Consider the following 24,670-nt stretch of genomic DNA (forward strand, 5'->3'; position numbering starts at 1 on the left):
ACATTTGCGGGGGAAGGGTCATTCAGGGGGGTCATTAAATGGGGACCCTTCGTTGCCTTTTGTTCTGGTACCCCTTTTGGGCTTTTGGGGGTCCCAGGGACTGCTTGGCGCACATGGTGGTCTGAAGGCAGGACTGGCATGCAGCAAATTTTTTCTATGCTTGAGGCAGAGTTGCTTCCTCTTCCTGTTTCTTCTGTGTTACTTTCGTTTTGACACTGACCACAAAAGTTTCTACGGGTCACCTGTAGGTTTGCCTCTCCTGCTCTGCTATATTTAGACATTGCTCAGGTTTTTGGGGTCTGCAGTAATATCGGGTAGACCGCGTTTTTCGCGGTCTTAAAGGGACAGTGCAAAAAAAAAAAAATACATTTTTTTTTTGTTTGCAAAGTCCCAAGATAAAATATCACCTGCAGACCCCCTGGAAATGACTGCGGGACCCTGCGGCTCGAAGCTGCAGCCAGAGTTTGCGGTTTTTCTGCAAAACCTGATGTCAAAAGTGAAGTTCTGGTGCTGCTAGCCACAAACGTCCTCCATCCTCCCCTCCATCTGTAGGATCTTTAGATTCTGACACCGATATGTTTGCTGCAGACGCAGGCCACCCTGAGGGGTCGGTGTCTTCACATTCTGATGGTGAAGAGGATTTGTACTCCTCCGTTGTCGCGCGAGAATGCGTCTTGTGGAAAATTTGATAGATTCTGTGCAGGAAACTCTTAAAATGGCTGATGAACCCACAGTGTCGGGTACTCCCGCAAATATCGTGAATCAGGTAAAGTATTCCCTTGTCCTGTCATCGTTCATCCACTCTATTGTGGATGAACAATGGTGACGCATTAAGCACATGCTGGTGGTGCCTAAGCATTTTTCACAACATCCCTTTGCGGAGGCGGTGGATACCAGGTGGGCTGTACCACCGAAGGTGGATTCCCCGGGGGCCTGGTTGAATAAAGTGACTCTGGTGCCGGTGGAGGAGTTGCTGACCTTTTCGGATCCCGTGGATAGACGGGTGGAATCCTTATCCTGCCATGTACATGTGGTAACGGGTCACATGGTAAAGGCTAACTTTGTGAACATTCTAATAGCACAGACTGCTACTAAATAGGTGAAGTTGCTGAAGAGTAACCTGCGGTTCTGGAACTGTTAGACCAGTTGGTCCAAGCCCTGGTGTTCATGTGTGATACGTCCCTGGACTTGGCCTTATTGGTGGCCAGGACGTCAGCAGTGGGGGCTGCTATTAGATGCCTGGTATGGCTGAAATGCTGACCGGCTGACCAGGCTTCTAAAAAAGCTGTTACTGATCTCCCTTTTACAGGGGAGAAGCTATTTGGAGCCTCTCTGGACACAACTTGCTGTTGCAAGGGGTGAGTGTGCCGATTCCAGCTTCAGAACGCTTTCAGGGGTTTTATTCAAACCTGTTCACCGTGCCCAGAAAAGAAGGCAAGGTGCGCCCCATCCTAGATATTAAAGCCCTGAACCGCTTTATGCAGGTACAAATGTTTCCGATGGAGTCCATCCGTACGTTTTCTTTGCTTTGCGGTAGCGGAGCAGCATTATCAATTTGCTGAGTTACCTTTTAGTCTCGCCTCCGCTCCCAGGCTTAACAAGGTTCTGGCTCCGGTGTTAGCATTGCTGCGCTGGAGGGGGGATTGCGGTAATAGGATACCTGGACAATCTCCTGTTGAGACTGGTCTCTCATTCGGTTCTGTTGGAGAATCTGGAGGTCACTGTCCGAACTCTGCTAGAGTTCGGTTGGAACATCAATTTAAAAAAAATCCGCATTGACTCCAGTCCTGAGACTGGAGTACCTAGGCCTGACTCTAGATTCAGCCTTTGCAAGGGTTTTCCTCCCCTCGGACAAACTTTGTCTGAGTCATTGGACGACTCACCTACGCGATTGTCCAGTTCGGGTTCAATCAGTCAACGCCACAGCTGTGGCTTACATCAATCACCAGGGCGACACCAGGAGTGTCCTGGCGGCCAAGGAGGTGGCCGAGATTCTGACTTGGGCAGAAAGATTTATTCCAGCCCTCTCTGCTGTAAACATTCCAGGTGTGGAAAACTGGCAGGCGGATTACCTGAGTTGTCAGGTGTTGGATCAAGGGGAGTGGTCTCTATACCCGGAGGTGTTTCACGTACTGTGTGTTCGGTGAGGGACCCCCGAGGTCCATCTGTTTGCCTCCTGCCTCAACAAGAAGGTGCAGAGATTCATAGCCAGGTCTCGAGATCCTCTGGCCGATGCCACAGACTAACTGGTGGCTCCTATGGGTCAGTATCGGCTGATTTATGCATTTCCCCCATTGAAACTTCTGCCGTGGCTTTTGCGTAGGATAGAGGTGGAAAACGTTCCGGTCATTCTGGTTGCTCCAGACTGGCCTTCGTCGGTCTTGGTACGCAGACCTCATAAGATTGGCCACCGATACCCATTGGAGGCTTCCTCTCAAGGAAGATCTGTTGTTTCAAGGTCCGATCTTCCATCCTGATTTACAGTCGCTGGCTATAACGACATGGCCGTTAAAAAGTCAGGTGTCGAGAGATAATGGTCTCTGAGTCTGTAATCCCCACTCTCTTGAAGGCTAGGAAGTCGACTTCTGGAAAGATCTATCATCGCACATGGAAATCGTACATTTCATGGTGTGAGTCGCTGAAAGTGCACCCTAGCTTGTTTTCTATCACCAGGGTTTTGGCTTTTCTACAGAAGGGGTTGAAAAGCGGTTGGCCCTGGGTACTATCAAAGGCCAAGTTTCGGCTTTGGCTATCTATTTTCAACGCCCATTAACCACGCACACCCTTATCCGGACGTTTATTCAAGGTGTGCGCCATTTGGTGCCTCCACGGCGATCCCCGTTACAGCCATGGGATCTCAATTTGGTGCTGTCTGTTCTTCAAAAGCCCTCTTTTGAGAAAATTTGTGAGATTTTGCTGCTTGCTTTGTCTTAGAAGATTGCCTTCTTGGTGGCGATCACTTCTGCCCGCAGTATCTGCCAGCAATATCTGAATTGGTGGCTTTGTCTTGCCGCTCACCTTATCTTGTGATTCACAGATATAAGGTGGTACTTCGACCTAATCAGTCTTTCCTTCCTAAGGTGGTTTCTGATTTTCATTTAAATGAAGACATTGTACTGCCTTCCCTTTGCCCTAAACCTCAGCATCCTAAGGAGTATGCTTTACATTCTTTTGATGTGGTCCGGGCTATCAGGGTTCACTTAGAGATCACTGCATCCTTCAGAAAATCTGACCCTCTTTTTGTCCTTGCGGGTGGACCTCATAAGGGACTGGCTGCATCTGCTGCAACCATTTCCAGATGGGATCAGAGAGACGGTGGTACAGGCCTATTCACTGAAGGGTCAGATTCCTCCTTTTCGAGTAAAGGCGCATTCTACAAGAGCGCCGAGTGTCTCCTGGGCTTTTCGCCATCGGGCGTCAGTGCTACAAGTTTGCAAGGCGGCAACTTGGTTGTCTGTGCATACCTTTACAAAATTCTACAGGGTAGATGTGCTGACATCAGCGGATGCTTCTTTTGGCTGCAAGGTTTCACAGGCTGCAGTTTAAGAGAGAACCCTCTTTTTTTGGTTTCTCTTTGAGGGTTCTTTGTTCCGGGGAAGCTCCTTTTGTTTCTGGTTGAGCTCTGTTTTACCTGGTTGGCTACATTTGGCCATTGGGGCATTCAGGTTTTTGTTTTACTGCTTTGGGACATCCCTATAGTCTATGATTAAGCAGAGCTGTGTCTGTTGATGAACAATAGAGAAAACTGGATTTTTGTAAGAACTTACCGTAAAATCCTTTTCTCTGAAGTTCATCGACAGACGCAGCACCCACCCCTCTACTTTTGAGTTATGGGGTCTTTTTCTGTCACTGCTTGTAACACAACTGTTTGAGTATAGCAGAGCCTGAGGGGCTATGCTTGCTGGGACAGCCCCTATAGGCATGGTCTTTTTTCCGCCTAGTGCCTATCTCTAGTGGGAGGATCATAACCCTATAGTCTATGATTGAGCAGAGCTGCGTCTGTCGATGAACTTCAGAGAAAAGGATGTTACGGTAAGTTCTTACTAAAATCTAGTTTTTGCTGTACATGGCTTTGTTTGGAAGATTTAATCTCCCTTCTTTCCCTCTGGCAGCAGTATGTGAAATTAGGGGAATGGTTGTCATCAGTTCAGGAAGACAAGACATTATTTCTTGCTGTTCTTTATTATGCTGAACAAAAACTGTATTTTTTGCAGTTTGTGACACCCTGAAGAGATTTTTCATCACTTCTTCTTCCAACATTTTAGTTGGCCACAACAGTAAAGGAGATTTACCTATATGTATTGAGTACATTAGGAAGCATGAGCAGTGAAGAAACTAGGTTAAATGTCATTCCACCTCTCTGCCATTTTTGCCTTAAGAAAAGAAGGCGGCAAAGCATTATACTGTTTGACCAGAGCAGGACAGCAGCTGAAAAGCATCCGAAATCTGCAAATAGTTGTAGCCACCATGACTTAGTCAGGAGTGTCAATTTAAAATTAGTGTTTGCTAGCCTGTATTCAGCCTAAGCCTGATTAAAAGTTCAGCATTCTTGGTCTTTCCCGGGCCCTAGTTATTTTTTGCTTTTGACTGCTGCTGGAGAGTGTCCTTGTAATAGTGTGGGAGGCTGCACCAATCCAAGTTATGAATATTTATATCTCCCTGGCAATCCACTTGGAGGTTTTTTTTTACCAGTAGTGCAGGCTAGGAGACGGTATAAATAGTCAGGAGTGATTTGGCAAATCAGCCTTTTCCTGAACCATTTGCCTGGGGAAGGAGTGCAGATGTAGGTCTGATTCTCTTAGAACTGCTGCCTGAAAAGAGCAACCATGTGTCTGGATAGAGGCCTAGGCTCAAGGCCGGGTATCCTGAGCAAGGAATCGAAGCACCATGGGTGAAACCCAGCCTAATCGGGGAACCTGAGAAGCTAGGCATAAGCTTAAGCCCAGTACAAACGTGCCAAATGTTGGCCATAAATGGAGCAAATTTCTTTCCTGCAACCTCGATACCCCCATCAACACAGTCAGTGTTGACAGGGGATTCCCTCCTGCAAAGCCATTGTTGGCGGGGGAGGCTGCCCCTGCCAGGAGGACACAGTGATTATTGCTAGTGGCTTTAACAGCCGTAGCAATAGTCACATGTAAAATCCGGAAGGCTGGTTGTACCCAAATTGATTGATCGATCAGTTTTGGTACATTTAGCCTGCCCACACATTATTTGAATCTTGGGCAGTGCCTGTTGAACCAGCTGAGATTCAAACTGCCTATTGCAAGCTTTGGTTTGGTGCTTCTAACCAAGAAGTCTGTAGCTGAAATAGTATAACCCAGCCAGTAGCTGAGTTCACAAAATGCCAAGTTGGCTTAGGTCCCATATCTGGGCAGGTTGTATGTACTTTTTGTCCCTGATCTAGAATTTGCCAAGTGCATGGATGCCATAGCCATCTCCAAGGAGTGTTAAGTGAGCGTCATTAAACTCTTTATTTGCTCTGGAAAGTAACTGGTGCCTATCTGTTTGCATTAGTCCATTGGTGAGGAATAGACCCCAAGGTCCTGCCAACCTCATGTGCCTTGGGGATCAGGGTGGGCTACATAGTAAATACCTTTTCTGTTTTTTTATTTTCTCCCAGAGAAAATTGGTAGAGAAGGCAGACAGAGCCTATTACTGTGCCCATTTGCAGAGGGTCTTTAAGTGTTCTGTACTGGACACTTCTCTTTTCATAGTTTCATAGTTGGTAAGGTTGAATAAAGACACTAGTCCATCCAGTCCAACCTAATTGGTAATTGGTGTGTGTTCATGTTGATAATAATTTACCATATCCCTGTATATTGTGTTCACTAAGATGCACGTCCAAGAGTCTTTTTAAAACTCAATGCTTCCTGCCGACACCACCAATTGTGGAAGAGAGTTCTACATCCTTATACTGACAGTGAAAAACCCCCTACGCAGCTTAAGGTTAAGGCTTCTCCTCCAATCTAATTGTGTGAGTGGCTCTGTGTCTTTCTACACTCCATGAGAATGAATAGTTTTTTGCCTACGCTGGGATCACTATTGAGATATTTGTATATCGCTTTCATATCTCCTCCTAAGTGTCTCTTCTCCAGGGAGACTAAATTTAATTTGCACTTTGACGCTAAACTGCATATAGGTTTTCGAACTATGCACCGAGCAAACACTTCATCCTCACCCTCTTCACGTCTCTGGCTGCTTGTTAGCATAGGGATATTAAGCATAAGGATATTCTCTTGATAATAGTAGGTCTGTCATCTATTCTGCTTGATGCAGAATATCTGTCAGCTCATATTAGGCTCTATTTCTATTCGTCAGCTGCAGATGTTTTCTGTAAGGCAGATGTGTTCGCTGAAGACACATAAATACATGCACTTAAAGAATGTTTAATGGAGTCTATGATGCCTTACACATAAAGCTCATGGGCACTGGGTCTAGTAAATATGTAAGGCTGTGTTTCTTCCTAATTGTCAATAACACATCTTGGAAGTCCTATCAAAATCCATGAAGGCGCGCGTAAGTGCACATAATCGTTATGTGCATTACAGCTGAGCTCCAGGCAGATATCTGTTAAGCTGTCTTGGTTCTTCTTAATGCTAGAACCACTTTATCACCCCTGTGTGCCATGCAGAATGCTGAGAAGAGGAGCTTGTATTCTGTCCAACAAGCATGTACATTTCTTTTAATTCTTTTTCTCAGAAATAGCTACTCTTTATTAAATTTGGCCTAAAATGACTTCCATTTACAGAGCGGCCAAGGATTACATCAGAGCCTCAAGATGTGGATGTCACCTTTGGGAACACTGTGTACTTCACTTGTCGAGCTGAAGGCAACCCCAAGCCGGAGATCATCTGGCTCCGAAACAAGTATGTTAACAAAAAAAAAAAAATGGCAGTGTTGTTGCCAAGTCATATGTCTCTTTAGAACATTCCTCTGTGTGTTGTACTGGTCATTCATGGTCACTGAGGCTAGGAACAACCATATACAGTGCGTATACTGGATAGGTGTGTGTACATTCGAGTTTGAATTAATTGACCTATATATAAAATCTGTTTATGACTGCCAGTGCTTGCAGTCTATCTGAGAGACACAATAGCAAGGTTGCTCAGCATTTGCTTCTAAGGCTTTATACCAGCATATGTGTGGAAACAGACAGATTTGAAAGATCTGATACCTCTAATATAGGCTATCCCTACTTCTATTTGGATATATCTACCTATATACAGACGCACCAATTACATTGCTTTGGATTTTGATCAAATGGATGATAGTATGGGAGAGGTGTTGCCCCTCATTTAAAGTCTCTTTGAGGCCCCTGGCACCCACCCAGAGAGTTTGTGTGCGGTTGCCATTAGAGATGAGTACTTTGTGGTCTTTGCAGCCCTGATGAAGCAATTGGTGAAACGTGTCAGCATTGGAAGACCCAACATATATAGTGCTCATCATTTGGTTACAATTTTCTATGCAACTGCTTTATGGTGTTTTTTATACAAATGGATGCGCTAGCACCTTTAATTTTTTAAGCTTGATCTAAATAAACGTTTACATTTTATTACATTTATGTATGCTCCTTTTTCTGGCCCGCACAGTCGGATATTCTTTGTTTTTTTTCTTTTTTATTTGTATACATTGCGGATTATGGCCATATATGTCACAGTTACTTTTAAATATTCATGGACACTGCTCGTCTCATTAGTATCTGCCGCTTTATCCAAAACTTCCTGTCTTCAAACAATCCCTGGACACTTATACAGGCAGTGATAAAACTTTGTAACCTAAGCGTCTTATTTTTTTTTTTACTGTAAAAGGCAAGTACATGGAACAGGTTATTTTGCACCTAAATCATATAAAGTGGATGTAAAGGCTAATTCTAAAACTCAATCAACTTGATAATATCTTAAATTGAAGTTCATACAGCATGTTTTCCCCACTGAAAGGTGCTGCTAAAGCCAATAAGCAGTTTACATAACTTCATTTGACAGGATGTTTTCTGGCATTCCCAGAGGGGGTAAGTCTTTAGTCACGGTAGCTACACATCACTTGACTGTGCAGGCCTCAGTATCTGAGGAAGGGGCGACAACATTGCTTGCCATTTAAGTGGTACTGTGTCCTTCTTTTCCTGTAAAAGGAAGTGATATCCTGGCACCATTTCTGGCAGGAATTCTACAAAGTTTTCACACATGCAAAACACAGAGAGCATCATGATTGTGTGTGAGCACGCTGTGACATATGTTAAAGTCCAAACACTTGCAGTGGACCACCTGCACTGCAAGGATTACATGTTCATTAACTCTAGGGATTAAAGAAAGAGAATGTATTATTTACTGTATTCCTTGTTCTGGTGCTCTCGTCTTCCTGATGCTTCAGGCTGTGGGCTTTTCCTCTGTGTCCTCGCATACAATGCAAGAATATTAGTCCTGCATTGTATGTAGCATGCTCCCCCAGGCCAGTGCAGCTTATAAGGGAAGCTGTAGAGGACTGGTCGCCCGGGTGCCCACTGCAAGGGTCATTTTTTGAGTTGAGCTTTAAAACTGTTATGAAATTTTAGAGATTACAATTATAAATAAATGCCTTCATACTTACTCTTAAAGTAGTTGTTAAGTTAAAAATATTTTACCCTAATGCATTTCTTGCTTTCCTTGCTTTTGCTACTGTCAGTCAAATCCTGTGGGGAGGGAGTGTGGAGCGGGGCAGTTGTGTGTATCTATGAACGCACACAGCCCGACTTGAGAGCGGTCCCACACACGTGCCCCCATAGTACACAGCTTGCTATGGAAGCACACACAGAAAAGGAGGTGTAGAGAAGAGAGCGCCAGTGGGGGACCCCAGAAAGGGGCCACTCTGTGCAAAATTATTACACAGAGCTGGTGGGTATAACATGTTTATTATTTTATTTAAAAAAAAAAAAAAAAAAAATCTTTAAACTTCTTTAAGAACTGTTTTTTTTTTTTTCCAACTAATTTATGCTTTGTGAGTTGCAAAAAAGGGGGAAATACACTTCTTTCAGCCCTCTTTTGTGTTGTTATGGAGTATTCCATCCTCTCTTGCAGCTTCCAGGTATTCCTGAACCAGGCGCTGCACTCACAGATTACTTCTTCAGCTGCAGGTGAATTCTGTGATATAACAGTGCAACAGTAAAGTTTAATTTGAGTTCTTTGATCACCACTGGTCCAACAAACTGTGGAAGAAGCAGGTTAGGGGTGCTTCTGATTTATATTTATAAGTGTGAGAGGTGCAGACTTCTTTTGCTTTGCTGCTTGGAGAAATCCCAAATCCGTTTTTAGTTCTTCCACAATAATGTTGGAAGTGAATATGGCATGTCAAGAGTTTCTTTTAGCCCATATAACATTTCCAAAATTTACTGAAAGGTAATATTCTCAGTGCTGCAGGTAAGTGTACCTTATTTTCTTGACGTATACGTTAAAGCATTTGCAAAGGTACCTTTTTTTAAATTACAAAATAAACATGTTATACTTGCCTGCTCTTTACAATGGTATTGCACAGAAAGCCCCAAACCTCCTCTTCTGGTGTCCCCCGCAGGCGATCTTGGCCCCTCCTTTTCTTTGTGTACTCCCATAGCAAGCCTCTTGCTATGGGGGTAGTCCTGTGGGCTTGATCCTGAGCCGGGCTGTGTGTGTCAATTGACACACACAGTATGGCTCAGCCTCATCCCCCTGATCTCTGCTCACAGGATTTGATTGACAGCTGCAGAAGCCAATGGGTCCTTCTGCTGCCTCTGTGATCAGAAAGAGAGGAAAGAGCCACTCCAGATGGGCTAAGCGCTGGATCGAGACCCGTAAGTATAAAGGGGGGTTATAGGCCAATACAACCACTGGAACATTTTTACCTTAATGAAGGGAATGCATTAAGGTAAAAAATGTTGAGGCTTTAGAACCACTTTAATCTTTATTCAATGAAGCATACTGATCAGAAACAGCAATGCTTGAATCATACAGCAAGGTTATGTCACATTGCCTTGAGGAAGAGGTACTTTATGGCTTAGTTTCCTGCATGCTCAGTTTCAGTTGACTGAGTTTTTGTCTTTATTTAAGCATGTCCCTAGAGGAGATGGTGTTGCTTGGTGTAAAAGTTATTTTTTTGATAATCATGGATAGCTGGGCAGTGTTTACTGTGCTCACAGAAAAAGAATTCACATAAAGATAACTTCAGACAGATATATAAAAAAGTCAAGATAATTTAAGAAGAAAGTAATGGCTTCCAACATTAAAGAGCCTAATTATACTAATACTGGGCAGGGTCTCACTTTGCCTTCAGAACAGCTTCAGTTTTGCATGGCATGGATTCCACATCCCACAAACATTCCTTTGAGATTTTGGTCCATGTTGACAAGATTGCATCATGCAGATTTATCAGCTGCACATTCATTCTGCAAATCTCCCATTCTGCTACATCCCAAAGGTGTTCTTTTGGAATTGGATCATGGCAATATATCTGTGCGCCACAGCATAAATCCAGATTTTTCAGACCAGCCTCCGCGTTCTGTTCTTGGCAGAAGTGGAGTCCAACATGTTCTTCTCTTGTTGTAGCCAACCCCCCTGAAGATTCAATTGTGCATTGTGCACTCTGAGATTGTGCATTCTGAGATTCATTTCTGCTCACCATAATTCTAAAAAGAAACTTTCAGACTTTTAAGCTTCTTCAGGCATTTGATCAGTGACACCTGAAGAAGGAGTGTTAAAACTCCTAAAGCTTGTACTTTTGTATATTTTCAGTTAGCCTCAAAAAGGTATCAGTTTGAAAATGTTTGCCTTCTCTACCTTAGTATTAAATCCTGGCTAACACTGTACATAATCTTTGTTGCTTGAGGAGAATGATGAAAGTGATTATAAAGGTTACAATTTTTTTTCATTAAATAACAAACATGTTATACTTACCTGCTCTGTTTAATTGTTTTGCACAGAGAAGCCCCTATCCTCCTCTTCTCAGGTCCTCCACCGGCACTTCTTGCCCCTCCCGCTACCCAAGTCCTGCCAGAGCAAGCCACTTGCTCTGGGGCACTCATGCGTGCTCACTCCCGATCCACCTTTGTGTGTCTATGGGGATGCATAGAGCGTGGCTCAGTGCGCCCCCTGCTCCCTCCTCACTGGCTGTGATTTACAGCAGCAGGAGCCATTGGGTGTATCTCAGCCAATGAGCAGGGAGACCTGGGAAGCCAAGTCTCCTTTGCCCAGCGCTGGGTCTTGATTAGGCTCAGGTAAGTATTAGAAGGTGCTGAAAGCGTTTTACCTTAATGCATAGAATGCATGAAGGAAAAAAACCTTCAGCCTATAGAACCACTTTAAGTCAGTTACCACAGCTATTCTTCTTGGACCTCTCTCATCAACAAGGTGTTTCTGTGCACACAACTGCCACTCACTGGATTTTTTTGTTTTTCACTCCATAGAGTAAACTCTAGAGACTGTTGTGTATGAAAATCCTAGGAGACCAGCAGTTACAAAATTACTCAAACCAGCCTGTTGGGCAGTAACAATCATGCCAACAATCGCTGAGATCACTGTTTTCCCCACCCTGGTGTTTTGTGCGAACAATTCGGCCCTGTTTACACCTTAGCGATTTTCTGCTTGAAGATTGTAGCTCTAAAACACTCAACAAGCCAAATCCCAATCATTTCTATGGCCCCTGTTTACATCTGAGTGTTCTGTCGCCTGAAGCAAAACTCATATCGTTTAAAGAAGTACATGGGCCTCTTTTTGGCAGATTACAGCCGTTTTTGGCCCCATAGACTTCAATAGAAACGCGTAAAAACTTGAGCGTTTTACAAGTGTTTTGTTGCTCGTTTTCTGCTCAAACAGCGGCTCTCCACCCCTAATTTCCTCCCCCTAGAGCTTTCTATTGTCTAAACAGAAATGCTTGAAGCTGTAAAACGCTTGAAATATGCTTCTAAAATGCTTTAAAAATGCTTGTAAAAAGCTCCAAAAAACAGCTAAAACAATTCTAAAGTCTCATTTTTTTTCCAATTATACATATCTGCTCTGTGGAATGGTTTTGCACAGAGCAGCCAAGATCCTCCTCTTCTCGGGTCCCTGGCATATGTGGATATCGCTGAATTGAGAGAGGGCTTAGGTAAGTATTAGGGGGGCTTCTGCACACTGAAGGCTTTTTATCTTAATGCATAGAATGGATTAAGATAAAAAAAAACTGACTTTACAACCACTTGAAAAAAAAAAAACGCCAGTAAATCACTATGCTCAAGTGTGAATGGAGTCTTACTGTATCTGCATGATTTTTTGCACTCATTGCTGCAACATGGTCCGCTGATTAGATAATTGTCTATACTTATGCATGTAGGCAAAAATAAAAGTGCTCTTTAGTTACCTAATGGATCCCGACTGGACAAGCCTGCACCAGGACCCAAGGAGTCTCAGAACATGTCATAACCTTTCATACCCCATATCCTTTGAACTGGACCCCAGCATAGTCTTTTGTGTATTATTATTCATTCTCTTCTACGCACAGTAAATGTGTTTTGGCCTTATCTGTGTAGAAATGAACTGAGCATGAAAGATGATGCCCGACTGAATCTCCTGGAAGATGGCACATTGATGATCCAAAATACCCAAGAGGCTGACCAAGGCATCTATCAGTGTATGGCAAAAAATGTGGCTGGAGAGGTGAAGACTCATGAGGTCACTCTTAGATATTATGGAACGCCAAGTAAGTTATTTTTTTATTTACCATAAAACTTCATGATAATAATCAGGTTACTCATAGAAATCAGCAGTGCTAAAATATAACAAAGGATGACAAAAGTGAAAAAATAAATGTTTTATTTAAAAAAAATGGCACTTGTTCGTGATACACAGTGGTTTTGCAAATTCCTAATGGCATTTAAATAGGGTTTACATGTACTTTAATGATGACTGTGTGACTAAAAGACAATCTGTATTATTGATGGCACCTAACCAGATTCTCATTTCCATGCACTAAGGCCTAATTGATCATAATTGACAAGTATTATGCTTCTAAGCATATTTTGCATCAATGCAGTGCACCCCAACTCACAGATGGTATACATCTGTGGATTCTGTGAATTGTGGTATGCTGAAAAGAAGGTCTTTTGTGGTGCATTGAGGATGTGCACAAAATGAATGGAACTACAAAACGTCACACTGTGCTTTGTGTGTTCACATGCATTGCATTTTTTTCCCCAAAAACTAAATTACATAGTGAACCAAAAAATTAGGGTGTGTAATATAGTTCTTTCCTAAAGAGGAGGGACCTTTTCCTGACCCACCCTGAGGCTCCTGACAGGGGTAAGGCACTCTAAGGCAGGGGAGGAAGGAAGATAAGGGCTACACATCTACCCCCTAGACTATGCCAGAAGACCTACCTATCCCCTAACACCCTGTGAGTAAAAGACACAAACAAATAAGTGCACTGACAAACGAGAAGAAAAAAATAAATAGCTAGACCTTGTGGCCTAGAAACAGAAATTGCCCAAGTCTTGATCAAAAGGCTTAGCCCTTGAGGCGTAGGGCAGAAAAAATAAGCTGTGGTATTCTAGAAACATAGAAAAGTGACAGCAGAAAAAAGACTAGGTGTCCTAGTGCTCCTTATCACAATGGGGTCCCAAACCCACAGTGAATCTAAGAGCACTCCTTGGTCGCCACTCCCTGGGGGCATTGATACCATAGTCTCTCTGCCATCCCAGCCCCTTGCCAGACAAGAGCAGCTCCATTCCTACCAGAAAAGCATTTGCACTTAGGGAAAACCTGCATGAAATCAGAGACAAGCCTGGTGCACCAGAGCAGATTCAACCTGGGAGAATAGGATCTCTCACACCATACCCACCTTGTTACAGCAGGAATTACTAAATGGCACCCCCATGCTCAAAGGGACAACAGCATTCTGTCCCCAAAAACTTATAATAGCAGATAGTACACTTACTGTAATCTTACAGTATCTCACAAAAGTGAGTACACCCCTCACATTTTTGTAAATATTTTACTATATCTTTTCAGGTGACAACACAGAAGAAATTACACTTTGCTACAATGTAAAGTAGTGAGTGTACAGCTTGTATAACACTGTAAATGTGCTGTCCGCTCAAAATAACTCAACACACAGCCATTAATGTCTAAACCGCTGGCAACAAAAGTGAGTACACCCCTAAGTGAAAATGTCCAAATTGGGACCAATTAGCCATTTCTTCTCCCCGGTGTCATAGTGTTACAAGGTCTCAGGTGTGAATGGGGAACAGGTGTGCTAAATGTGGTGTTATCGCTCTCACTCTCATACTGGTCACTGGATGTTCAACATGGCACCTCACTGCAAAGAACTCTCTGGGGATCTGAAAAAAAGAATTATTGCTCTACATAAAGACGGCCTAGGCTATAAGAAGTTTGCCAAGACCCTGAAACTGAGCTCCAGCACTGTGGCCAAGACCATACAGCAGTTTAACAGGATAGGTTCCACTCAGCATATGCTCAGCGTCATATCCAGAGGTTGTCTTTGGGAAATAGACATATGAGTGCTGCCAGCATTGCTGCAGAGGTTGAAGGGGTGGGGGGTCAGCCTGTCAGTGCTCAGACCATACGCCGAACACTGCATTAAATTGGTCTGCATGGCTGTCATCCCAGAAGGAAGTTTCTTCCAAAGATTATGCACAAGAAAGCCCGAAAAAAGTTTGCTGAAGGCGAGCAGATTAAGGACATGGATTACTGGAACCATAGTCTGATAGGACCAAGATAAATGTATTTGGTTCAGATGGTGTTAAAAATGTGTGGCGGCAACCAGGTGAGGAGTACAAAGACAAGTGTGTCTTGCCTACAGTCAGGCATGGTGGTGGGAGTATCATGATCTGGGGCTGCATGAGTGCTGCCGCCACTGGGGAACAACAGTTCATTAAGGCCCCGTTCACACTGGGGCGACGCTACTTCCCGGGGCGACCTGTGAAGTCGCGGTGCGCTGCTCGCACCGTGACCTCGGAGTGGCCGGCACGGACTTCATTTCATTGAAGTCTATGCAGGTCGCTCCGGGTCGCCCCAAAGAAGCTCCGGATCCTTTTTCTAAGTCGGAGCGACTTGTGTCGCTCCTATTAGAACGGGTCCACAGCTTCTCTATGGAAGGCGACCTGTCAGGCGACCAGGTCGCCTGACAGGTCACCCCAGTGTGAACGGGGTCTAAGGGAACCACAAATGTCAACATATACTGTAACATACTGAAGCAGAGCATGATCCCCTCCCTTCTGGGACTGGGCTGCAGGGCAGTATTCCAACATAATGAACCCAAACACACCTCCAGGATGACCACTGCCTTGCTGAAGAAGCTGAGGGTAAAAGGTGATGGACTGGCCAAGCATATCTCCAGACCTAAACCCTATTGAGCATCTGTGGGGCATCCTCAAATGGAAGGGATGGAGGAGTGCAAGGTCTCCAACATCCACCAGCTCCCTGATGTTGTCATTGTGGAGTAGAAGAGTACTCAATTGGCAACCTGTGAAGCTCTGGTGAACCCAAGAGGGTTAAGTCAGTGCTGGGAAATAATGGTGGCCACACAAAATATTGACACTTTGGGCCCAATTTGGACATTTTCACTTAGGGGTGTACTCACTTTTATTGCCAACATTTTAGACATTAATGGCTGTGTGATGAGTTATTTTGAGAGGACATCACATTTGCTTGATTCCACATGCTCAGTTTGGTGTGTATTGCTAAAGAGTTTTTATTTTTTCGTGGGAGAATGCATGTGATCAGCACAGGGCCAATTAGCACTGTCCGGAGAGAGGATCAGGGGAGAATGAAAAACTCCTACAAGTCGCAAGGCTTGCTATATACTGCTGATGAGAAAATGTTTTTAGCAGTTTATATTTACTAAAATGATTGCCTTTCCATGTTCTGTGTACTGATGGAGACCAGATATAGTGAATGCAGGTTACAGTTTTAGTAACACTGTAATCTTAGCCAAAAGGGTACCACAATTCGAAGATGTGAATCTGACCTTATGTGCAGTGGTGATTGTCTATGGTTGCCTTTTGGGACCATGTCCATATTTTCATACATAATAGGACTCATGGAGAGCTAAAAGAGTTAAAGAAGAAAGCAGCCACATTCAGCGTTAAGCTGCAGTCAATCTGTTTAGAATGAGATGGAAAGGAGCATCCAATGGCACTGAGGAGATTGATGGGGAGTGAGATTTTTCTGAGCAGTCTGTCAATTCCCCAATGGAATGCCAGTTCGTTATTATCAATAGGAATTAATTCTATGAACAAGTTTGATTAAGCATGGCTGTGAAAAATCTGTGATCTTTTGTAAAATTGTGGTCTTTTGACTTTGTTTCTGAAACAGCCAGGCCCAGTTTTGTGATTCAGCCCCAAAACACAGAAGTTCTGATTGGTGAAAGCATTACTTTGGAATGTAGCGCAACAGGCCAGCCACTACCAAGGATCACATGGACCAGAGGAGACAGGACCCCACTGCCAAGTGACCCTCGTATTAACATCACACCCTCTGGAGGACTGTATATCCAGGATGTGAACCAGGAGGATGCTGGAGAGTACGCATGTTTTGCCTCAAACACTGTAGACACTATTCACTCCACAGCTTACATTATAGTCCAAGGTATGTATGCAGTGTATTATGCTCTTTTCTAATTATTATTACTACAATAGGGGCAGATTATTAAATCATTTGCAACACTTTTCTGGCATTATGGGCACATTAGAAAGTCCTGAATCAAATTCATAAAAGCCATGCAAATGTTTTCTTGCTATTTCTGACACATGCAACAAATTCAAGAAGCAATTTTACAACAGAATAATTTATAGCTGACTGACCATTACATGAGTCTGTCGCACTTTGCACAGGTGGGGGACAGATGTCTAATAGGTTTCTTCTCATTAGGAATGTGGTCTTTTGCATTCTGGGCATTTGTCCCTGAATGCATAGGGCCACGAACGTGTACCACTAAAGCCCCGTACACACGTACCGATCGTCGGCCGAACGATCGGCCGTCTTTTGTCCAAGGCTGTCGGTGTCTGTTGAAAAGTACAAAAGACTGCACAAGAATTTTGTCCGCCGACTGCAGAAGTGATGTCATGTAATGGTTAACTTTCCCTGTGTTTTTTCTTTTCTGAGCATGCCCAGTCTTGCAAATCTGCTGTCTGTCGGCCGAATTCTGTACTGACTGGCGAACAATTGGGCGTTCTGGTGTCGGCATACAAAAATTTTCATGCTTGCAAGACAGATTCTTTTCGGCCGAAAGTGCGCTGTCGGAAGCATCATACTAACAAGCCGAAAATCGGCCGAACATTTTCGGCCAACAATCGGTACGTGTGTACGGGCCTTAAGTACACCATTCAGGCCCATCCATCTGCAGCTTGCCATAGACTGCAGGCAGCATGGCAGAATGTTACACCTGTTCCTCCCAGGTGCACTAAAACTCCATGAGGGATGCACAACAGCTAGATGCCCCCGTGCGTAAGAGGACTCAATGGGAACATTTCTTTCAGCCTTTTTGCATTCATACTGTGCAGGGAAAAAGGTTGCAATTCATGTTTGCAGAATTTTCTTTGACTTTTCTAATCTGCATATCTGTTTTGCATCAGTGACTCAAAGAATTGTGGCAAAGTCAGCATGACAGCCAAGCAACCGGCGTTTTCTGAATAAGTCTAGCATTAGCAGCTGCTATCTCTGCCTTTGAAAAGGTTTAAGCCCCGAGTAGAAATTCAGCCGGGAAATTTCGTCTGACGACCGATCTGCCGATTTTCGGCTTGTTAGTATGGTGCTTCCGACAACCGACTACGACTTTTCGGCCGAAAAAATCCTGGTGTGCAGGCTATATAATTTTTGTCGACCGTCAAAACACGTCCGATTTTCATCTCATTAGTACAGATTTCGATGGGGAAAAATCTTATGAGCAAGACTAGGCATGCTCAGAGATGAAAGAACACAAAGAAAGCAATCCAACACATGACATCACTTCTGAAGTAGAATTCTGTAGTGCGGGAAAATTCGTGTGCAGTCTAGAGCACATTCCAACCAACAGACACCACTCTGGACAAAAGACGGGCGACCGGTCGGTGGAAATTTGTTGCGTGTGTACGAGGCTTTACTTTATGAAAGCTTGGTCAGAGCATGGGCTGTGTGATTTGTGACATTGCATTTATCACTTCTCTGGCCAATGCATTGCTGTCTGTTTTAGTCCTATTTATTTAATGATTTGCTGCTATTTACTTATATGCATTTTTTTCTGTTTGTTTGCTTTCAGCATCTGCCAACAAAAGTAATTAGATGGAAAATGAAATAGTAAAGCTAGCTTTATTTTAATTCTAGTTTAGCCTCTGGGAGGAATGATGCACATTTTTGCAGGTGTAGGCGATTATGAAATTCATTTCTAAAATTCACACACTGAATTTTTTTGCGGCAGTGCAGATGTTGTGATGGAGTCTGTTGTGATCCTGTATAATGGGGCCCTTGATTCGTCTATCTATATATATATATATATATATATATATATATATATATATATATATATATATATATATATACTGTGTAACACTTTGCGTTTAGCAGCTGCAAAGTCCTGAGTCCCTGGTCATCTGGCTGACCCAGCTGCAGTCTTGTTTCCATCAATATCCCTCCATAAGTATTTCTGTTTAATCAAGTCTCCCACGTCAGCCAGCTGGATCCTATCCACTATAGAAGATCAACAATCTCTTTGCTGGGGGCTCTTCTAAGTACAATGCTTAAACTGATGATAATAATTCTCTTTGTTGCCAACTCACCCTGGAAATTGCATTTAAACTGAAAATAAGACATATTTATTTGGGGGGGTGGAGGTTCTATATTAACCCCTTACCACTGCCTCCAAGCTGCCCTTTTTAGTGGTCTTTAATGCCCAGAAGACAACATGGCTTTTGCTTGGCTCTCACAGAGGTCACGTAATTAGAATCCCACCTTGCTGGCTCCTTATTAGATGCCTTAACCAAGAGCTTTCATTGAATGCTCGGTCACTGTGCTGTGTGTGCGCTTTCATCACACCAACCTCTTAATGCAATGTATGTATGGTGGCTGGACTTTAACCCTTTCACTGCCAAAGCCGGTTTTGCATCTTTTGCACACGTTTATAAAATCATCTCAGCCCTGAAGATTGCATAAAACCTCCAAAACATTATTTCTGAAAGAAAATTTCAGAAAATAAAATAGTGGTTGTTCCAATTTTTTACATGATTTTAGCAAAAAGTTCTAAGAAACCAAAATTTCAGTAAAAAATACACTAATGTTAATTTTAGGGCACACAAACACAATAAATTACCCATTTTTTTTGGTGAAATAAAAAATATGAGGTTGCACCAAGTAAATGTATACCCAACATCTCAAGCCTTAAAATTGTGTCTACCCGTTAATGACCGCAAACTTCAGTACCCTATATATTCCATAAGTGACGCTTTAAAAGCCCCTACAGGTCATCAGTTTAGTGGTGTTCTGGGTATTTCTTGTGGCTTTGTTGGGACCTGGGAAGTGGGGGTTGCTTATGATTCCATGAAGTTGTGGCTTTGACTAGTCTTGGAAAATGTCAGTTTCTCTTTACTATTGTACTTCTGTATATACGTATGTATATTTTTTAAAATTTATTTTGTTTTTTATTCAAACTCCAATTTAAGCTCTAGAAATTCTTGCTCTTCAGCTAATATTATTGATGTAACAGACTGTTTTCTGGATTCAGGACTCTCCAGTGACATCGACAGGCATACCTTAGAGGCTGCAAACCAGTTGCTGGCAAGGCCTTGTAGTTGACGACTTGTAGTTCTCAATGAACAGTAAGGTGCTGATGAGCACTCTAGGTAGTTCATTGAGATTCCTGTCATTCAGTAACTGCCTACCTATTGGAGGTACTGGCAGACAGCTTCACAGACAGTCTGCAGGAGCCTGGCATTACACCTACGATCTGCTGATCACTGGTGCAATACATTACAGGCTCCAAAAAAAAAAATGTATGCATATTTCTCTTTCGTTCATTGACGGACACAGCTCCTGATCTACATAACCATTGGGTTATACTGTCCCCTACAGGAGTAAGTCACTAGGCAGAAAAATAATCTGGCTACACCTATTGGCAGTCCCAAGGGGTATACTCCCTCTCCCTGCTATAAGTACTCAGTTTTTCTTTCTGCCTAGTTAGGAGTAAGGACCTAGTTCCTTGCTGGGATCTCTGGTCCTGGCAAATTTTTTTAGATAGAATTTTTTTCCTTTGTTTTTTTCCTGTGAGTTCAACTGTTGGACTAGGTGACGGACTGGATAATCTAGATCCAGTGGTTACCCCATTCTGGCCAGCGAGCGCGTGCAGACCTTAGCTCAAAACTGAGGACCTATAGCAGGGAGAGGGCATATACCCCTAGGAGTTCCCATAGGCGTAGCCAGATTCTTTTTCTGCCTAGTGTCCTACTCCTGTAGGGGGCAGTATAACCCAATGGTTATGAAGATCAAGAGCTGTGTCCGTCAATGAACATCAGAGAAATGGATTTTACGGTAAGTCAAAAATCCCATTTTTTTTTACCCTCAAAAAATGTGCATTTATTATTTTTTTTGTAAAGGTGAACTTATCCTTTAAAGTTCAAGTTCATCAATTTTTTCACATTGTTGTAAATCAAGCCCTGATGAAGGGGGCGTCCTTGGACTCTTCAAACAGGTTGACTACTTTTTAGATTATCCCCCTGACTTTTTTCAGAATAAAGTTGCATCTGGACCTCTTCGCATTGGTGTGGCGCATCAATTTCAATTTGTGTGGTGCTATCATAGAGGTTGACAGCATTGTAGTTCATGCATCATGCTCACTGAGTACTTAGCAAAGCAAATATCCCCCCAGTGTCATAACTACATCAGATGTTTCAATATTGAGCCTCAGCCACAACACCTTTTTTTTGGCTGAATCTTTTGAAATACAAGCAAGACAGAAGGATCATGTAACCTGATATTTTAATGTAGATATTTAGCATTTCTCTACTGAACTGTAACTTAATTCTGGTGCCTCAACTTTAACTTTTTATGAACTATATAGTAGAAATAAGGCAGAGCAATAAGAAAGGCCTGCACACATTATGTACATTTTTGTTTTTCTTTTCAGCTGTTCCTCAGTTCACCGTTGTTCCACAAGACCGGAATGTGTTTGAAGGGCATAATGTGGATTTCCATTGTGAAGCTCAAGGAAATCCACAGCCAGTAATTGCTTGGACCAAAGGAGGTAACAGGCTTCATGCAGTATTTTAAATGTAACTCAATAGTACATCGTCCAAGAAGTAATTTTTTTCTGCTCGTCCTCATCAGGAAGCCACAAACAGCTTAACAACAGTGAGACCCTTAACTTAGGCCAAGACATTACAGTGCTATTTAGATTAATAGTGTTATGACTGCTTTGAGGCTTTTCCTGTCTTTTTTAAAACACCAGTAAGTTATCAAAAAGAGATTAAGTAGTGGATTACACATGTGCGCTAAATCCCAGACACCACAAACTTCTTGGGCCTTATTTAACCTTAGTGAAAAAAAAAAATGATACCCCCCACAGAAAGGAAAGAACAGCTTTTTCATTACACAGAAGTGCACACAAGCTGCTTTGTGACTGCTTGGATTGGAATGATGCATGTTATGGGTCCTTACATTGTGGCACATTGTGAGATTTTTCATTTTCAGTAAATATGGAAAAATGCTTTGGAAAATGATGTTATTTCCACTAGTAAGGTACTACTATATTATTTCTATTTATTCATTAATTGGAACTTGCACAGACAGCCCCATAGTGCTTCCCAAATACTATCTTTCTGAAGCTGAGATAAAGGTGATTGTGCTACCATTATTAGGGCTCCTTATAAAAGGCATTGAATTCTACAGCAGCATTAATACACCTATAGCGTTAATAGGCATTGTGGTTGCATTGCACAGGCATTCATGTTGGTTGTGTCAGGCAACGCACCTCAAGCACTCTGGGAGATGTGTTTTTTTAATTTGTTCAAGACATTAATTGGAAATGGTCACTTTTGACTCTTAGGTATGTTTACAGTGCATTTATGGTGCAATTGTGGTGCATTTCAATAGAAGTGAATAGAAGTAGCTGTGATGAATCAACTCCTGCCAAACTCTGCAGACAGCGTTCATTTTGTTGCATGGCAATGCTAACGCTGCAGTATGAACACCTCCATTTGCTCCCTATTTTAACAATTTTGAGCGGTGTTAATAGGCCGTCAGGAAGCAGACCCAACCGCCTATTTTCAATGCCTGTGTGCAAGAGCCTTTAGTTCTCAGTTTCATGTCGGAGCATCTGATTTGGTCACCCCCACCACACTGGCGTTGTTGTGCCAATAAAGTGGTTCTGATAGGGCTGATGTTATAATGGGGCTTATCTATGGGAGAACTGGAATACAAATCCATCAACCACACATACCCTATATGCCACTGAGCATTCAGATGAACAGCCCATGGTAGTACTGTGATAAATTAATCCTCTCCAAAGTGAGGGAAATGTCACATTTTTGGATTTACCTTCACTTTCAATGGTCTTCCAAATAGAGAGGGCGAGGCTCCCCAGCAGAGACACACAATAAAGAAAGAACCTTGATTGACAGAGTTGATAACCATTTCCTATGCTATCTAAAACTAAAAACAATATTTGCCGTAGATACAATTCTAAATACTTCATCTTCACATGGCCACGATTTTAGGTTAGCAAGGAGGTTTCTTAGGTTGCTGAAAGCATTCTTTATTGTTAAAGCAGTAAAAATGTGGATCTCCCTCCCCGGGAAGTGGTAATAGCTGGGAGTGTTAACAGCTTCAAAACATTTTAGATGTCTTCCTCAAGAAGCAGAATAAACAGGGCTTTGGGAATTGTTGGAGAATAAAAATCACGCACACATACACACATACGTAAATCTAGATGGACCAGAGTCTTTTTTTTTTTATATTTTTTTTCCCTTTATTTATGCATATAAGAAAACCATACAAGTGTATCAATGGGTACAGAAGACTCAAAAAGAATGCCAGTATCCAAAAAATAACATAATTATCAAAAACTGATTTCCTCAATCTTTTAAACTATCTAACGTAGACAGTCTGATATACAGTATCTCACAAATTGTAAATATTTTATTATACTTTTTCATGTGACAACACTGAAGAAATGACACTTTGCTACAATGTAAAGTAGTGAGTGTACAGCTTGCATAACAGTGAAAATATGCTGTCCCCTCAAAATAACTCAACACACAGCCATTAATGTCTAACCTGCTGGCAACAAAAGTGAGGACACCCCTAAGTGAAAATGTCCAAATTGGGCCCAATTAGCCATTTTCCCTCCCTGGTGTCATGTGACTCTTTGATGTTAAAAGTTTTCAGGTGTGAATGGGGAGCAGGTGTGTTAAATTTGGTGTTCTCTCTCTCACACTCTCTCATACTGGTCACTGGAAGTTCAACATGGCACCTAATGCCAAAGAACTCTCTGAGGATCTGAAGAAAAAAAATTGTTGCTCTACATAAAGATGGCCTAGGCTATAAGAAGATTGCCAAGACCCTGAAACTGAGCTGCAGCATGGTGACCAAGACTATACAGTGGTTTAACAGGACAGGTTCCACTCAGAACAGGCCCCACCATGGTCGACCAGAGAAGTTGAGTGCACGTGCTCAGCGTCATATCCAGAGGTTGTCTTTGGAAAATAGACGTATGAGAGCTGCCAGCATTTCTGCAGAAGTTGAGGGGTGGGGGGGGGGGGGGGGGGGTCAGCCTGTGAGTGGTCAGACCATATGCCGCACACTGCATCAAATTGTCTGCATGACTGTCGTCCCAAAAGGAAGCCACTTCTAAAGATGATGCACAAGAAAGACCGCAAATAGTTCGCTGCAGACAAGTAGACTAAGGACATGGATTACTGGAACCGTGTCTTGTGGTCTGATGAGACCAAGATAAACTTATTTGATTCAGATGGTGTTAAGTGGGTGTGGCAACAACCAGGTGAGGAGTACAAAGACAAGTGTGTCTTGCCTACAGTCAAGCATGGTGGTGGGAGTGTCATGGTCAGCGGCTGCACGAGTGCTGCCGGCACTGGGAAACTACAGTTCATTGAGGGAACCATGAATGCCAACCTGTACTGTGACATACTGAAGCAGAGCATGATCCCTTCCCTTCGGGGCTGCAGGGCAGTAGTCCAACATAACTACCCCAAACACACCTCCAAGACGACCAATGCCTTGCTAAAGAAGCTGCGGGTAAAGGTGATGGACTGGCCAAGCATGGCTCCAGACCTAAACCCTATTGAGCATCTGTGGAGAATCCTCAAACGGTAAGTGGAGGAGCGCAAGGTCTCGAGCATCCACCAGCTCTGTGATGTCGTCATGGAGGAGTGGAAGAGGACTCCAGTGGCAACCTGTGAAGCTCTGGTGAACTCCATGCCCAAGAGGGTTAAGGCAGTGCTGGAAAATAATGGTGGCCACACAAAGTATTGACACTGGGCCCAATTTGGACATTTTCACTTAGGAGTGTCCTCACTTTTGTTGCCAGCGATTTAGACATTAATGGCTGTGTGTTGAGTTATTTTGAGGGGACAGCAAATTTACACTGTTATACAAGCTGTACACTCACTACATTACATTGTAGCAAAGTGTAATTTCTTCAGTGTTGTAACATGAAAAGATATAATAAAATATTTACAAAAATGTGAGGGGTC

The 24,670-nt window shown here is 42.9% G+C and overlaps 1 protein-coding gene across 2 annotated transcripts in view; it reads left to right on the forward strand.

The window, feature by feature from the left end:
- PXDN (peroxidasin) overlaps positions 1–24,670 on the forward strand; it is a 292,748-nt gene that overhangs the window by 211,050 nt on the left and 57,028 nt on the right. For both annotated transcript variants that reach the window (XM_082249023.1, XM_082249024.1), the window contains 4 exons: positions 6,752–6,869; positions 12,509–12,678; positions 16,311–16,583; positions 21,088–21,204. In XM_082249023.1, the coding sequence (XP_082105149.1) occupies positions 6,752–6,869; positions 12,509–12,678; positions 16,311–16,583; positions 21,088–21,204 (678 nt within the window). The remainder of the gene's footprint in view (positions 1–6,751; positions 6,870–12,508; positions 12,679–16,310; positions 16,584–21,087; positions 21,205–24,670) is intronic.

This window comes from Pelophylax lessonae (genome assembly GCF_965119305.1).
Source record: "Pelophylax lessonae genome assembly, chromosome: 3".
Classification (NCBI taxonomy): domain Eukaryota; kingdom Metazoa; phylum Chordata; class Amphibia; order Anura; family Ranidae; genus Pelophylax; species Pelophylax lessonae.